Source organism: Vicugna pacos, chromosome 19 (assembly GCF_048564905.1).
Source record: "Vicugna pacos chromosome 19, VicPac4, whole genome shotgun sequence".
Lineage (NCBI taxonomy): Eukaryota > Metazoa > Chordata > Mammalia > Artiodactyla > Camelidae > Vicugna > Vicugna pacos.
In genome coordinates, this window is record NC_133005.1 from 42,768,402 (window position 1) to 42,785,339 (window position 16,938).

Sequence of the window (16,938 nt, forward strand, 5' to 3'; positions counted from 1 at the left end):
ATCACCTCAGCATTTTTATCACTTTCCAGTTTGCCGACCCAAGTAAGAGAGTAAAGTCATCCGAGGGGCGCCTGCAGGTTTGCGTGAGCCAGGATTCACACCGTGCTGTGTTTCCTCTCTTTCACAGTTCTGTACTCTGCTGTGTCATGCACAGCCTGCCTCGTGTCCCTCTGTCACCACACAGCCATTTCTTTTCATCTTGAAAAAGCCTAACTGCTCAACCTCATGCATGTTTAACTTTGGGGCAGGAAATGAGGGTGAGCCAGATATTTTGGGGTTTCAAGAGACATTCAGTGATAACAGGCTAATAGGAATGATTGTTGAGGCATTCACTGCTTCCTCTTTTATTTCCGGGAACATGGCGTTTCACTTCATGTTACTTTGTGTGGTCAAGGAAATGTGCAACAAATGCAAAACATGGAATACCCAGGAGTGTGTTCTGTTGGCTTCTGCTGCATGGCTTACTGAAAAGAGCATGAGCTTGGGTGCCTTGGGTATGAAGCTGAGTTCTGCCTTTTACTAACATTTTGGCCTTGGGCAATTTGCATTAACTCTCTTGAGGGTTTGGTCACATGTAAAATGGGGACAAAGCCTAGTTCACTGGGTTGCTGTGGGATTAAATGTGCTGTGTGTGTAGAACACTTGGCACAGTGTCTGGCAGCTGTTGTATCCAAGTGCTGTTACAGGCCGGGCACTCTGGATGCAGTAAAGGTGAATTTCACTGCCTTCTGTGAAAATTTTTAAAACAGTTAAAAAAGTGTTATGTGAAATGTACGTTGTTAAAAGCATACAAATGAGCAAAAATAAAACTGAAAGTGACCTGTAATTTCTTTACTAGACTGGCCACTGTTAATGAGAGCCTTGTGCGTGTGCTTCACTTTAAAGTATTTTTCCTTATATTTGGATGAACAGAAAGTTGAAAAAACAGTACAGTGACCACTCATCTAGCCTGTACGTAGATTCACCTTTTAACATTTTGCCGCATTTGCTTCATTTCTATTACAAACCTTCTGTTTTGTTGAACCACTTGGCTGTAAGATGCAGTTCGTGACACTTCCCTCCTAAGTGCCTCAGAGCAAGGACTGTCCCTTCACAGCCACACTGCGTCATCACAGCCAAGGACGGTAACATGAACTCAGTCTTGTTCACTAGAGAAACCCATATTCAGCATTTTCCAGTTCTTCCAAGAATGGCCTTTAGTTCTGAGTCTAGTAGAGCACCCTCAACCTTTTTAGAGTCTGGGCCAGCTGACTTGGAGAATGTCCCACATTCTGGATTTGTCCAGGTATTTCCTCATGATTAAATTCAGGTTTGGTTTTTTGGGGGCAAGAATATTCTCTCAGTGGTCCTCAGTGATGTCGTATATGCATCAGATCAGCAGGCATTTAATGCCAGGTTGTCCCTCTTTTGGTGACAGTACTTTTCGTTACTTGGTTAAGGTGGTGACTGCCAGCTCTCTCTGGTGTCAAAGCACATTTGTTCCCTGTGGCTAACGGGTAATCTACGATGCTCAGAGTAATCAGATACTTGGAGACGGTGTGAACTTCCTGCTTGCCAGCAGTCTTCCCCTCGAGGTTTTCAGCGTCCCGCACACGGGCACACGTACACTTGTGTGTGTGTCTGTACAGAGGAACAGGCTCAAAATATTGTTTGTGGTGTCTTCACTTAATACTTTTGTGAATTTTCCCCATGTAATTAATTGTCTTCAATATCACTTGAATGGCATGCTATTCCTTGACTGTATCTGCCATGATTTATTTGGGAGTCCCCTATTGTTCAACATAAAGATTATTTCCCATTTTTGGCTCTTGGTACCTGTGCTCTCTCACTGCCTCCTGCATGGTCCTGGGGTGAGGGGTGGGGGAGTTCACTCCTTTTTCTGTATTGTAATCTTCCTGCTATGCTGATCTATAATGCCCAGAACACCTGGAATTCCTGTCCTCCACTGCCAAAAGGAGTGAGGAGTACGGAGGAGTAAGCTAGGAGCGCATCATCCCAGAGCATGGATTTAGTCAGGAAGACGTTCCTACCAACAGATGGCGGGGATGGGGAGGGGATTGTCCGCCCAGACATGGCAGTCACAGAGCGTGCCTGCTAGTTCACGTGCCCCGTTGGTAGTTGGCACTGTTCTAGAACCGCCCCCAGGGAGTAGATAGTAGGTGCTTACGCACTCTAAGAAGGATGCGCCCTGCAAAGTAAGTTTTATTTTCTCAAGGAGAGCCAATATGTCCTCTGGCCATCCAGATGCAATTTAGAAGATTCCTCTTGGTTCAGTGGTGGTCTTCTCTGTCCCATGACTTCCGGCAGGCCAGCAACAGGAGGGGTCAGGCAAGACTGGGGTTTATGAAGTATAAATATTCAGGAGAGCTGGTGTATTTAATCTTGTCATGTTAAAAATATTGAAATCTCAGCAGACTTAAGTTCTTTATTTGATATACATTAGGGCTTTCTCATTAAGAGTATTTTTCTGAAATTGTCAGTTATAGGAAGAAAATTATTCTTCCAGCAGCTTTATAATATCCTGATTATTAAATTTAAATTGTTTTAGTGGAAGGAGGCAAAACCGGAAGACCTTATGGATTCAAAACTTAGATGTGTGTTTGAATTGCCAGCAGAAAATGATAAACCAGTAAGTATATTTATAGTTAACAATAATTGAATGTTGCAAGCTGATACTGATTTGCATACCATCTCCTGCAAAACCAAGATTTAAGTTGGCAAATTATTTTCCTTCTTCTGATGTATGAAGAAAAAAAATAAGCTGAAGTCGACAAATAAGTGAGCCTTTGTGAAATCTACCTTTGAAAGATTTGCAGAAAACTAATTGAAACATTTTTTTTCCCTTGAAAAGTGCAACCTGTTGGCTATTGAAATGTTATAAATTCCAAAGAGCTTCCTTGCCTTGACAAAGTTATAAGTTGCTGTTAAACAGTGGGAAAGACTGAAACAGAATAATTTGCCATTTACCACATGCTTGATGGACAGGTGCTGGTGAACTCTTAGGTTCTGTTGTTTTACAGAGTGCTGCCTGACTGCTCTTTCCCTCAGCACCACCTCTCTACTCCTTGACCCTCCATCTGCCTTGTCCTCAAAGTCTGCTTTTATTTTAAGATTTCTCAAACTCAGCACCATTAACTTCTGGGCTGGACAACTCTTTGCCGTAGGGGGTCCTGTGCCTGAAGGACGTTTGGCAGCATCCCTGACCTCTGCCCACTAGATACCAGTAGCACTACGAGTTGTGACAACCAAAAATGTCTCCAGGCATTGTCAGATGTGCCCTCCCGGGCGCAAGATCGTTCCTCATTGAGAGTCACCCCCTTTGCTGCCTGAGTGGGTGAGGTCGAGGAGTGACTTCCTCCAGCCTGTCAAGCCCACTTTTCTTTGGGTGAAACCAAGGTATGAGTCTGCTGTGGCCCTCACTTGTGACCAGAGAGCAGACTGTATCTGAAACGCTAATTTGGACCCCCGTCAACCTATCAAAAAAAACAAAACAAAAGAAAATTTAAATTATATTAAAAACACAGTTCAAACACATGAAGAATATCCAACTACCTGGCTGTTAGTGGCTGGGGTTGGGAACTAGAAATGCTCACATTCTCTTAACATTGCCCATAATGATCTCCAGGAATGCTGTTGCCTTGTGTCAGAACTCATTGGTATTTTCCTTCTGCTCAATCCTGGGCCACTATCATTACCCTGTTTCTTGTGGGCACTGTTCTTCTTCTTTTTTTCCCTCCTCTCCCTCTTCCCAGGGTACGTGCTGTCCTGGTGAGGGCAGTTGTTGGACGGTGTGCCGTCTGTGTTCTGGCCCTGGCTCTCTGCTAGGTGATTATTTCCGTTGGCTAGGGCCTTGCCTGTCAGGGCCTCACTCTTCTCACCCGGGAATCGAAGGGTAGAACTTGTAGTTTTCTGTTTGCTGCACGGAGCCCCCAGGGCAGTGATCCCCAGTTATTTTATTTTCCCCAACATGCTTCCACGCCCTGCACCCAGGTCCTGATTCGGCCCCAGCCAGTCTCCAGAGGGTTTCCCAGCACAGACTTGGCAGAGGAAACGGGGGAGTGTATCGCTGCCCCAGACTGAAATACTGTGGACACTAAGCTTGTTGCATCTTCATCCCATCTTCAGAGCTCTAAGTTCATGAAATAAATCGCCCTCAGTGTCACTTCCCCCCTCGGCTCCCACCCCCCACTCAACCAGTCCTGGGGACGTTCAGATCTTCGTGGTGACGTTAACTGTGCCTATAATCCCTGAGCTTGCACAGCTACACTGTGCGAATCTTTGCATGGCAGTGCGGTGTGCACGGCCCCTTTTCTTTTCCTTTGAATTGTTAGTCTCAGCCGAACTTTGTCATCTGTCCTTATACATAAGTTCGGGGGCCCAGTTGCTTTAGATTATTAAGATACTAGAGAAAGTGATCCATTTTTAAAACAAATGTAACATTTTACAGTGTGGATGAAACGCTACCACGTGTGGTGTTTGCTGAGAACTGCTTTGCGTAAAAAAGTCCTTTAATACGTAGTTGGTGACACTTGGGTTTTCGTTTGTCTCCAAACAGCATGATGTAGAGATAAATAAAATTATATCCACAACTGCATCAAAGACAGAAACACCAACGGCGTCTAAAGCTCTGAGCTCTTCTTTGGATGACACTGAAGTTAAGAAGGTGATGGAGGAGTGTAAGAGGCTGCAAGGTGAAGTTCAGAGGCTACGGGAGGAGAACAAGCAGTTCAAGGTAACGGCATCTCACTTCCTGATACTCTGCAGAGAACAGGGGCTTTTGTGCTGTCATCTTGGGTGGAGATGTTGATGGGCCACTGAATTTGTAGAGCTGCTTTCTATTTGTGCATTTTTTCCCTCCAGGCAGAAATTTCCATAGCTCTCCTCAGGTTCTCAAAAGAGTCCTTGAACACCCCACCTCCCACACATACCCCAGATTAACAACCGGTGTCTCTTGAGCAGAAGTTTCTCAACTATTTAAACTCTTACTCCTTGTAAAAGAAAACAAAACAAAAAATCCCTCCCACCTTGTTAGTATAAACTGAAAATCGATTCTGAGACTAAAAACAGCAACAGTTCTCTGGAATTCACATTTTCAAACCCCATCCCATCCCCACTAGATGAGAATCTTTCTGAAGAGGGTAAATACTGACCAGTACTCTGTCTGAACACAGATGTAATTTGGATTTTTGAGGCTTCTAAATAGGTCTAGGTGGTAGGGTCTCATCACACTGTTAACATTGTGATGAGACTGGAGACAGGCGGCTGTCACAGTAGATGGGTGCTCATGGGAGAAACCAGGGTCTCCAGCCTGTGGCCGTGACCAGGCAGTTGGCACCGGCATTGGAGGGTCAGGCAGCAGCAGGGGGCGGTGGAGGGAGGCCGGTGCGCTGCTCTTGGCCCCGGGGTCCTGCGAGCTGTGAAGACAACTGGCCACACTTGAAGTCGCTTTGAATCTCTGTTAGTCACAGCGTTCCTCCGGCCTCTGTGTGCAGAACGCCTCCAAGGCCCCTTCCCGTGTCAAAAGCATGTCTGTTTCTTACACGATATTAAAGAGCATTTCTGAACATCCGATCATAGGAACTTTTTGTTACAACTTAAATTTTGAGGCCAGTCTGTTCTCTTCATCTTGATCATGTCCCTAGCCGTGTAATAAGCTTTCACTGTTTAACTGCATAGCACCAGGTACATGTAATAAATTCATTTCAGTTGACTTTTCCTCCTCGTTTATTCTGACACTGTCACAGATGTAGGAGGCCTGACGGGGTTGGGGAATGGCATCCTCTTCCTTCTCTGCAGTAATCTGGATTTACCTCATGCAGTAACTTCTTTTTGCACAGAGTAAATTATGAAGCTGACACTCTGCTCTTTGGCTAAAATCTAAGATATGCCTAAAGCTTCTCCCTGAATGTATTTCTCTTCAGAAAGAGTTCTGTGCCATTTATAGTGATAAATAGGTAGAAATAGCTTCTATATAAACCTAATAAAATAAATGCTGTATTTTGCTGTGGCCATTTTTTGGGGGAAGTTAATCGAATAGCACCAGTCATTTATCACCGTGCAGCGATATTGGCCATGCCCCGTGAGCAGAGTATCTTTAAAATATTATTAGACCAATCTTGACATTAGAAGATTCTTTATCCTGCCAAACACTGATCTCTTGTTTTGTGTTGTTTCATTCTTTCATTTGGCCAGCACATTTCCCAAGACTCTACCATGTACCCAGCACTGTGGATACAAATATGGGCAGCCACTGCCCTTAATGGCTCCCTGTTGACCAGACTGGCAGGGGAGACCCAGACATGAGTACTGACAACCAGTGTGGTGCGGTCCCGCAGAGGTGGCCACGATGCTGTAGAGAGTTGGCCCGATGGACGCGCTGCCTGTTGTCTCCAGGACTCACTAGGCCCTTGGTGAATTCAGAGGAGCTGAAGGAGAAGAAATGAAAGTGCAGCTGTTGCTCGGGGCGTTAGGGATGAGTAGAGGGCAGTTATCCAGAGCAGAAGGGCCCTGATGCATGCCCTGTTCCGGGATGCAGGCTGGGCTTTGGGGGCAGGGAAGGAAGAGAAATTTTCACTTACAGCCTTACAGGTCTGTGTCGGTGGGGGAAATAGTGGCCAAGTAGCTTTATGTGCAGGAAGGAGGTCGTTGCGTCTCTGGTAGGGACTGCATGCATTAGGGAAACACTGTCTGAGATGCCTGTATCGAGTTTAGCTCCGTTTTTTTAACATTGCAGACAGCGTCTTCAACCCAGCAGTCTGCACGTGGCCCATCAGGCGTCAGCTGTGTGCAGAGCTCCCAGGCCTCCCACTTGGGAGTTTCCTGTGATTCTTTTCTCTGAAGAGCTTTTTTTCTATAACTCATGGGGAACTAAGGAGTGCCCTGCTGAGATGTGTGGTATAAAACGGTGCCCAGCAGCGTTGTGCGGGATGGATGGACGAGAAGGGAGACGAAGGGCTCTGGCAGTACCTTCTCAGTGGCCCCAAGCCAGTCTCTTCCCCTCGGTAGGCTTCAGTTTCTCCATTTGCAAAATGAGGAGGTTGGGCCATATCACGTGATGGAGCCTGGGTACGAAAGCCCGCCCTGCGAAGCGGCCTGGTTAACTTCTGCTTCTGGTGCCTTGTACCGTCTTTCAAATGTATGTTTGCTCCTGTAGGAAGAAGATGGACTTCGGATGAGGAAGACAGTGCAGAGCAACAGCCCTGTTCCTGCGTTAGCTGCGGCTGGGAAGGAGGAGGGCCTCAGCACTCGGCTGCTGGCGCTGGTGGTCCTGTTCTTCATCGTCGGCGTGATCATAGGGAAGATCGCCTTGTAGGGCAGCATGCGGGCGACGGCTCGTTGGATTGAGGATCCGCCACGTCATGGGGTCTAAATTTATCATAACCACGTGTAAACAGAATTAATGTATGATGACATCTCACAAGTCTTGCCTTTAAATTACCCCTCCCCAAGCGCGTGTGCGCGCACACACCCCAACACACAGGTAGAACATAATATAACAATCTTTTAGAAAGTTAAAATGCATAGTAAATGGGGAAAGAATGATCCTTATTAATGACAAGGGAAACCATGATTAAACGATAATGGCATGTTGTCCGTGTCATTCTAAACGTCTGTCGCCTTGGTCCCTGTTGCTAGATTACCTCTCTTAGAACACAACTCTCTTCCTTGCCTGGGGGTGCTGTCCTCGGGGCGCCGGCCCAGCGCGGAGGGGAGGGCCGCACCCCCGTCGTCGTCGTCCCCTGTGCTGCTCACTCACCCGGGCTGCTTTCCTGCGGTCTGTCCAGGACATCAGTTCTTTGGGACTGACGAACAGAGTCTGAAGCCGAAAAGAACGGCGCGTTGGGTGCGCGCGCCCAGAGAGGGAGGCGCGCGTTGGTCGACTGCCCAGTGCTCTGCAAATCCGAGTCAAGGCTTTGTTCTCCTTCAGGGACCAAGCTAGATTCCTGTCGGTTCATGTAGTGAGGTTGAATTGTTACTCAGAGATGTTTAATGCATATTTAACTTATTTAATGTATTTCATCTCATGTTTTCTCGTCACAAGACTATAATTAATGCTGTGGCCTAAAACTCGCCTGTGCTACCTGACAGTGCTGGGTGGAGCAGGCCGCGCTGCCCGAGGCTCCGGGCTCCGCACGGCCGAGGTGTGGCTTCTCTGAGTGACGGAGAGCAGCTGCCAGAAGGGGTCTTCCGTGTGAATAAGTGACAGCCACCAGGGGGCAGGGGGTTCTTAGTAGCGCCGTCAACTCTGCGTGACTCCTATAAGGAGGAGAGCCGCCCTTCTCTCCTCCTCTTCCTCTCTCTGCCCCGTAACCGCCACTCACACTTGTAGCCCACACGCCCCAGGTGTGATCCTGTGGCCCTAGCTGGGGGTCACGGCAAGCGAGTCAGGCAGCAGAGGGGTCGGAGAGAGGGAACCAGCTGGGGAGGGGTGGGGACAGGGTGTGAGAAACTTAGATAATCCGTCAATAGCGATTGAGAGTTTGACTGTGAATTAATTTGATGCCGTGAAAGACCAATCCAATTCTGTTTGACTATGTAGCATCTTAAAAAGAGAAAAATTAAAATAAAGCCCCAGAATTAAGAGTTCTTTTGTCATTTTGTCACTTTTGCAATATGGGAGGGGATTATTATTTTTATTCTTATTAGTCATTGGAAGTTTGATTTAAAAATGAGTCCTATCAATGAGAAATATGTATGTTTAATGATGTGAACATACAATTTTTTTTTCTTTTTTGGTTGGCTTCAGCTGAGAGTATAAAAACAAAACTACTGAAAATCTTAAGTCGCTGGTCACCCTTGCCCTGCCGTCGCTTTGCCCTTCAGTTAAAAGAAACCTCTCCTCTTGAGTCAAGGAGCTGTGCAGAAAAGACTAGTGAAAGTTACGCCGAGTGTGGCTCCCATATGTGGGCAGCTTTAGGAGACAAATTCATCCCGAGGGAGACAGTTGTTAGCAGTCACGCTTCTCCCGAGCCTGGCCGGGGCACAGCTGCCTTAGGTCCTGGCGCTGGTGATCTGCTCAGGGACCCGGAGACTTGGTGTGAGGCGGGTGGAAGGCTCTGGCTGCACTCAGCGCATGACTGTCTGCTCTCACGAAGAGAAGTTTACATCCCAAGTACCAGGGGTGAATGCTGAGTAGACCTAGTTCTTGGCCAGACACCTGTTGCTCAAACTTCGTTGAGCCTGAAGACATAGAAGGCCACCCGGTTGTGAGTTAGCCTCCGGTGTCTGTTCCGCGTGGACCCAGGTACTTAGGAAAGGGAGTGAAAAGCCTGGCCTGGGAAGCGTGTGCTTTCTGCCGCTGGTTTTCTGGAAGTGGACTAAAGTTTACCCGAGTGTAGGAGTTGCAGCAGATTAACCTCTAAATAGCTTCCAGTACCTCAGGGCCTTGAAAGGAGAGCGATTGGGAAGGTCTGAGATAGAGCAGACAGTCCCGTTCCTCTGGAGCAGGGGTTGGCAGACTTCTTAAAGGATGTGGTGGTGTGTGCCAGTGACACTGTTCACAGAAACGGCTGAGGGGGTGGCCTGGGAGGCTGGAGTTGCTGGTGCCTGTACCAGACAAGAGTGCCCAGAAACCTTGTGTCTTCGGTCTTTGAAAGTGACTTCGTGTTTTGTGTGCGTCTGAAGGATGTTCTGCAAAATCATAGTTTTGAATCCAACATTGTCTCTTCCTTCTAACTCACATGCTGTAAAGTCTCTTTCCATTTTAGGGGTTAGGACTAGGTGAGCACATGGGCTTTCTGACTGCGTGGCAGAAGGAACCCCCAGGAAGAGGAGGAGGTGATGGTGGCAGAGATTGCACAGGTGACCCTAGTCGCCAAAATGCATGTCAGGATAAGGAAACGTGTGGAGCAGGCGCTGCTTAGGTTCAGGGACCATGTTAAGGGCCACAAGCACTCGAGATCTTGAACCTGGAGAGGCACGCACATTTCAGGTGTCCTTCCTGGAATGACAGAAGAGGAGGAAATGAGAGTAAGGCGGAGAGGTGGACGTGCAGTCCCGCCACATGGTCTGTTCCGTCCTGAGAGGGTGAGAGTTGAGTCATTGGAATAAACTGGCTTAGAACGAGCCAGGCTGTAGTGGTTGGGCTGCCGGCCGGCAGGCGGTGTGGGCAGGCACGGCCAGGCTGCCCTGGTGCCCTTGGTTGCTGGTCTGCGGCGCCCCTTGGGAGCGCTGCCCTTGTCTTAGACACTCCCGCTGCCACACCCACAAAGATGGAGGAGATGGGAGCAGTAAGAGAGTCCTGTAACTTTTTACTGATTGAATTTTTAAATTGATCATTTAGACAAAATGCCTTTTAAAGGCAGCAGGCTGTATTGTTGAGGTATGAGGACCTGGCTTGAAATTTTTTTTCTCTTCGTTTGCATGTTTTCCCCTCTCTAGTCTTCTAAACTGCTGGCACCAGCGTTAATAAGTACCGATAAAATCAAAATTGATTTTTACCAGTGGACAGTTCACACCTAGAGAGACGGCTTATACCTGCACAACACAGAAAGGAGAGAAACGAAGCGCCTCCAGTGATCCGTGAAAACCTAAACGGTTCCAAACAAATCCCAGGAGCAGAACCGCCATCGGGCGGCGTCCGTGCCGGACGCGCAGGCTGTGCTGAGTCAGACAGACCTGAGTGCGGCGATAGCTCAGTGCTCAGCAGCCTTTCAAATTAATTTGGGAACAAGCTGTATGTGTGTGTGCACACGCGTGTGTACCATGTGCAAGTAGCTTAACATTTTTCAAATGGTGCCAATATTTTTTGCACACACACGTCTTTCTGTTTGCGAACTCAGAATCCATGCCAAAACAGAATGCCATTTGTCATTTTCCATTCCTTTCCTAAAGAACTAGACCATTTACACGTTTCTGGTTATGGTTTGTGAAATTCTTGATTTAAAAGAAAGAAATGAGAGCTGCGACTGGGGCTTCGAAGTCGCTTTACACCTGAGTAACAACCTCTGAGACCCTCTCAGGCAAAGAGGCCACTGTTGCCCCTGCTGGTGGCGGCTGCCACCTGACACGTGTCACTGGGCTCGGGACCTAGTGAAGTAGCAGGGCTCACGGAGGAGGAGCACAGGGTGACACTGGGGAGTCATCAGAGTTCCCACTCTGAGGAGTCCTCCCTCAGCGGAGCTCGGGCCACATTTGCTGTTATTGAAAGTGGGCAACTTCAAAGACGAGCAGGAACGGGGTTGTGTTGAGAGCGTCCCCTACGGAGTCGAGGGGTGACTCCAGTGCACAGGTCTGATGAGGCCCGAGATCACTGCCCTTTGTAAAGGGCAGCCTGGGGCCATGGGGGCCCTCAGGGTTTCCCGGCCTGACTGGGTTTGGAGAAGGCTTTTTTTTTTTTAACCTGCCGCAGAGCTGCTTGACAGTAACCTTCCAGAGTCACGACCATGTGCAGAGCGTTCCTGATATGTTCGCTCATTGAACTTTACCCTCACGATACCTATGACCTGGGGGTAAGGGCTCTGGTTTGCTCATGAGGAAACGAAGCCTCCAAGAGGTTAAATTGGGCAACTTTCTAGACCTCTTGTTCAGAACAAAATCAGCCTCTGGAAAGCCTGCTATGAGGGCCTAAATCTCTAGGACCCTGTTTCTGCCGCCAGAACCACCCAGAGGAGCAGTGAGGGAGGAGGCGAGTCGTTCACAGTGACCGATCTCACACCTCGCGGCTTCTGTCTTCATCCCTTCCGTGGTTATTTTAAAGATGAAGTAGATGGAATCAGGACTCTCACTCAGATTCTTTTTCTTTGTTGAAACTAAACACTTCAGACAGTGAAAAAATGTGCATTTTCCATTTTCTCATTGCCTGAAGATCTCTGCCCCATGCTCCTGGGGAGTGAATTTGGGGGCTTGAGGTAGAAAAGGACCAGCCTGTCTCAACGAGGTGGTGATGGGAACGCGTCCCGTGCAGGCTTCACATAACTTGTAAATTAAATGTGAGGCGAGGGCAGTTCATTAAAACTGCTGTCACAGAAGTAGCCTGCCTGGGCTGCTGGTCTCGGACATCTCCCCGAATTAGCACCGGACTGCCCAGGAAATCTCCGAGGAGAGCGGGTGGCAGCAGACCGCGATAAGGAGGACCCGCCGAGGCAGACTTGGGCTGCTATGAACATGAGTCTCCAGCGAGAGTCACAGACCCTTTACTCCTGCGTCCGAATCCCACTCCGACAACATTAACACTAGTCGGGGTGCACAAGGCCACGCACCCCCGTGCCGAGGGGCCCGGACCTTCCCGTTAGCTTTGTCTACTTCACTGAAAAACAAGGTTTTGTATTTATCTATTTTCATGACAGAGGTCTTTAGAAAAATTTAGAAGATGTGAGCACACATAAGCAGTTGTGTGTAACAGTTAGAAGTGGAACTGGTGGTGGTGGATGAGAAGTTGTCTCAATTCATATAATGACTGCAGGTTGTTTCCTTAATGGAAATAATTCATTAGGATGTGTCTGCATCCAGTTGGTAGAAGAGGGAGAAAAAGCAACAAAAATATAGCTATTATCTAACTTGCCATGAATATTTGCAATTATGATACCTTGGAATGTTGCCACGATATGGATTGCTTTGATTAAAAGACGTCAGCTGAATAAAACAGCACCGTGGGGTAGCAGCTTTCTGCTGCTCGATAAATGCTAATGTTTATTTTTAGACCAGGAAACACTGATCCTGTGACAGTGCCCTATCACCATGACTTTATTATACCGCAGGGTTGATGTATATTTAATCATTTGGCTAATGGATGTGGGTGCAGGTCTGATGCTCGCTGCCTGTCCCACTCACCGCAGCATCCTGAGACAGCCAGGGCTTCCACAGGTGGAGCTGCGGCCCAGAGGGTTTTGTCTCCCTGATACCGCAAGCCGAGCCTGGCCGGAACAGAACAGGTTACCTTCTGTTTGTTTGTTTCCCTTCACAACTGCCAAGTAGGGGAGACAAATCAGATATCTTAACCCAATTTCATTAAGGTTTAGTGCTAACGTGAACACATAGCTTTTTGTGATTTAAGAAGATGATAAGTTAATGGGTGTGCTTCTCACATCAGCTCAACAGTTCTCCCCGTAATACGATAAGATCTGCTTCCTTTCATGAACCGGCCGTCTGCATTCCCATCTTTCTTTTGCATTTTAGAAATGAACTAAATTCAGTTGTTACTCTCTAATGCTGCATCCATTAAAAAAAATTTTTTTCCATTGACAATTTTTCTTGGCTTCCAAGGTCCGAGTTTATTGTGTGTGATACTGAGACCACCTGTACAAGAACGACTTCTTGGTTTTCACCACTCCTGCAATTAGCAAACTTTCATCAGCCTACCTTCTGCGTATTAGATGCTGGATGAGATGCTGAGAAATGAATCAGTGGGCGTGATTGTGTTTTTGTGTTTTTCGTAAGCAGCCTCAGTAAGGGGGTTCAAGTTTCTACCTAGAGAGAAAGATGCAAGATACAGTTGCTTCTCAGTTCTGTTGCTGGCATTTCCTTTTTTTTTTTTAAGACAATTTATAAACTGTCATTTGGAACTTCGTATAAGAAACTCAAAGTGACCTGTTTTTGTCTAAGTGTTCCCTTCACCTCCTCTCTCCTCTTTGAGAAGTGGCTTCAGCAGCACATGCTGGTCCTCCCACGCTGCACGCCTTACTCCCCGTCATGAGAAAAGATCCCTGCAGTTTGCGATGCGTGTGCTTATTCTGACCTCAGTGTACGTTAACATTTTGGGAATTGAGTATTTTAAGGGATGTCTCAGAGTGCTTTTGTTTTTGTAGTTTTTCTTCTATGCATTTTAAGTTGTCTTCCCTGTTCTGACATGGAGTTCACTTAAAAAGTGGGCCCAGGAAGGGACTCCAGCGTCGTGCGTTCTGGTTATCGGAAAGGTAATAAATTTGCGGGTTTGTGGCTGACTTGACATTTCCCGGAAGGAGGGAGGTGTATTTCTGCGGCGTCTGCATCGACAGAGCCAGCCAGTCACAGCGTGTTCTTACTCACATGTTCCCATGTCAGCCTGATGAAACCCGCCTTGCCGAGGCATGAACTCTTGTACTGGCTGTCTCCATATTATGTTCAATAAATTCTGTGCAAATATGTATTTAAAGGATGCTTCAGTCTAAAATTATTTTCGATGGATGGCTTAAGAGCATTTAGCTGTGCTGTAGAGAACACAGTAGATCCCATCCCTCCAGCCTTTTCACTGCTTCGTAGGAACATAAAATTGGTTTAAATGAACAATCATAGATATTTTATGCCCGGAAAACAGACTTACGGGATGACTTAGGTCAGCTTCCTCGTTTTACTGATGAAGGAACTTTGCCCACAGACCTTCAACACAGGGGCAGGGCCTGCATCCCTGTGTTTTCCTTTTGGGGGAGGCACTTGTCCTCAGTTGACAGGGTGCTCACCGCTGTAAATGGCCTCCAGGTCCACAGGGTGAGGTGGCTTCTGTCCTCAAGCAGTGGCTGACAGTCCCTGTCTTACGATTTTATGATGTCTTCTTAAAACATTAATGAAAAAAGTTTAACTTCTTTTGGAAAAGTTATACATGCAACAGTTAAGACTTCATATGAGACCAAAGGATAGACAACTCAAAGTCAGTTTTCCTCTGGCCCCAAACCCACTTCTCTGCTCCCAAGACTCCTGGTGTCCCATTTCCGTCTGACTCTCCAGGGATGCCCTCCACCCACGGGTCTGTCTACACAGCCCTTGTGCTTTCCCGCACGCACACCGCAGTGCGTGCTCCCTGCCCGCCCTGAGTGTTGCTGTCTGACTCTGTCCTGCGTCTTGGAGATCATGTCGTGTCCGCACACACCTTCTCAGTGGCTGCGTGGTTTTCCTCTGTGGCGCACCCATAATCTGCCCACCTAGCCCTCTGTTGAGGTGCCCTGAAGTCATTTACAGTCTTGCTGCTGCACACACAGCTACAGCCAACACCGTTAAAAGTGAGCAAGAAGAGCCCAAGTCAGTTCCCAGAAGAGGAAGGGGTGCCTGCGTGTAAAACGTGGTCATGTGACTCTGGCACCATCTTCCAGAGGACAGAGCGACACGTGGCCCCAGCACCACCCACCTCCCCGCTCCTCCACCAGCATGTTGGATTGTCCAGCTCTTTGATCTTTGCTCATCTGAAAAGTACACTTGCTTTCCTAGTTTTAATTTCAGTTTCTCTGCTTAAAGGTTGAGCAACTTTTCGTGTGGCAAAGACCATTTGAACACACCCAGGTCTGCAGGGAAGTAGGGTCAAAAGAAACAAAGGCGTACCCACAGAGGGCTCATCAGCACAGAACAGCAAAAGTGAAGATTCTGAGGATTCACACGTTTATGAATGGACAACTAGGAATCTAAGATCCCTTCAAAGAAGGAAAGAAATAGAAACACTCTGGAGAAACACAAAATCAGTGTTATGGACTTTCTGAAAAATGTACCCTTAATGCTACTCAAACATGTTAAGATTGGGGTGAGGAGCAGCTCAGTGGCTGAGCACAAGCCTTGTATGGATCAGATCCTGGGTTCGATCCCCAGTACCTCCACTAAAAAAATAAATGATAAATAAATCTTTAAAAATTATTTTTTAAAAACGTGTAAATGTGTATGGAAGGCAATAGGCTTTTTAAAGTCAAGCCAAGACCCATTGTTATATTTGAAGCCCCTCCTTGCAGGCATGTTGCCGTCCCTAAATGTGACTCCGAAACATAGGGCACATCTTTCATTAGCAACAATAAACCCATCAGAGAATTGCCATCCAGTCCCCACAGCCCCGTCACACTTTGCGTGTTTTCCCTCAGTCTCAGACATCGAGGACTCTCAGAGGTTAGCTGCCCGCACCAGCCGGGATCCCCTGCTCCAAGACACCCTCCCTTCTCCACCACCCCTGCCCCGTGCCCCTCAGTGTGTGTGAAACAACTCTAACCGCAGCCTGCCCTTTACTGGACTAAATGCAATTTGCGGGGAAGTTCTAGGTTTTGTTGTTGGATTTGGTTTTGTGGTATTTTACATTTTATTTTCTACTGAAGCATTTCATGTGCACGGTATAAAAAACCAAACAGTTCCGACAGGCACGTGGCGAAGCCCAGCAGACCCCCATCACTCCCAGCTTCCACGCCTGCAGGCATGCGTTTTAGCGCTAATGTCTTCTGGGTGCTAACCTCTATATTTCTGAATAATGTGCCTATATTACTTTTTCTTGATTTTTCACATCTCTATATTATCTATTGATTTCCTTCTAAGGAAGATAAGGATTTAGCTCCCAAGAGCCTTTCTCTCCGCCCCTCCCTGAAGCACAATGTGTCTGCCCCTCCCTCTCAGAGTTACGTCAGTTTCCGGCTATGTCGGTCCCCTTTTGCATGATCAAGACTACTTAAAATACTGGTCACAGCTGTGCCTGGTATGTTCCGTGATTACATTTTGCTTTTGTCCGTAACCCTTCTCCCCCCTGGAGTAACTAAATCTCGGTGTTTTGCTTGCTTAGTTTGCCACGGATCTGCTACAAACTCAGCCCCAGGCTCTGACGGAAGCGTAACTCTCCCCAATGCAGTCACACGCCAGGCAGTCTGTGATCTTTATGTTTTTTCTCAGAAAGAGTACTGCATTTTCTGGACTGGCTGCTCCCCAGACCTTCTGCACAGCTGTCCTCCCAGGAGGGCGCTCCGTTCACTTTCATCTCGGGAGCTCCCTTGGTTCTCTTTTGGGTTAGATTTCTTGTTTTCTAGATCTCTAGATTTCTCTTTCTGGTTTTACTACCTCATTTTGGTGGAGCACATCCTTTAGCAGGTTTCTGACCAAGGAGTCAGTGGAAGATCATTTTTCTGAGAACTTTACATACCTGAAAATGTTCCCTTCTGCCCTCCCACTTGGCTGACAGTTGTCCTGGGTGTAAAAGTCAAGACTGAAAATCAAGATTCACTGGTGGCCAGTCCCCAGTGTTGCCCGTAAGAAGTCAAAGGCTGTTTTAATTCTGGGCCCTTTTTCTGT

General features: G+C 47.4%; 1 protein-coding gene across 2 annotated transcripts in view; it reads left to right on the plus strand.

Annotated features, from left to right (window-relative positions):
• The window catches only part of VAPB (VAMP associated protein B and C), a 45,284-nt gene extending 37,694 nt beyond the window's left edge, over nt 1–7,590 (plus strand). Inside the window, exons 4-6 of one of the 2 annotated variants that reach the window (XM_072944468.1) lie at nt 2,549–2,629; nt 4,556–4,732; nt 7,154–7,590. In XM_072944468.1, the coding sequence (XP_072800569.1) occupies nt 2,549–2,629; nt 4,556–4,732; nt 7,154–7,312 (417 nt within the window). In that variant the 3' untranslated portion in view covers nt 7,313–7,590. The remainder of the gene's footprint in view (nt 1–2,548; nt 2,630–4,555; nt 4,733–7,153) is intronic. The other variant, XM_072944470.1, reaches the window with a different exon arrangement.
• Nucleotides 7,591–16,938: the final 9,348 nt, after the last annotated feature.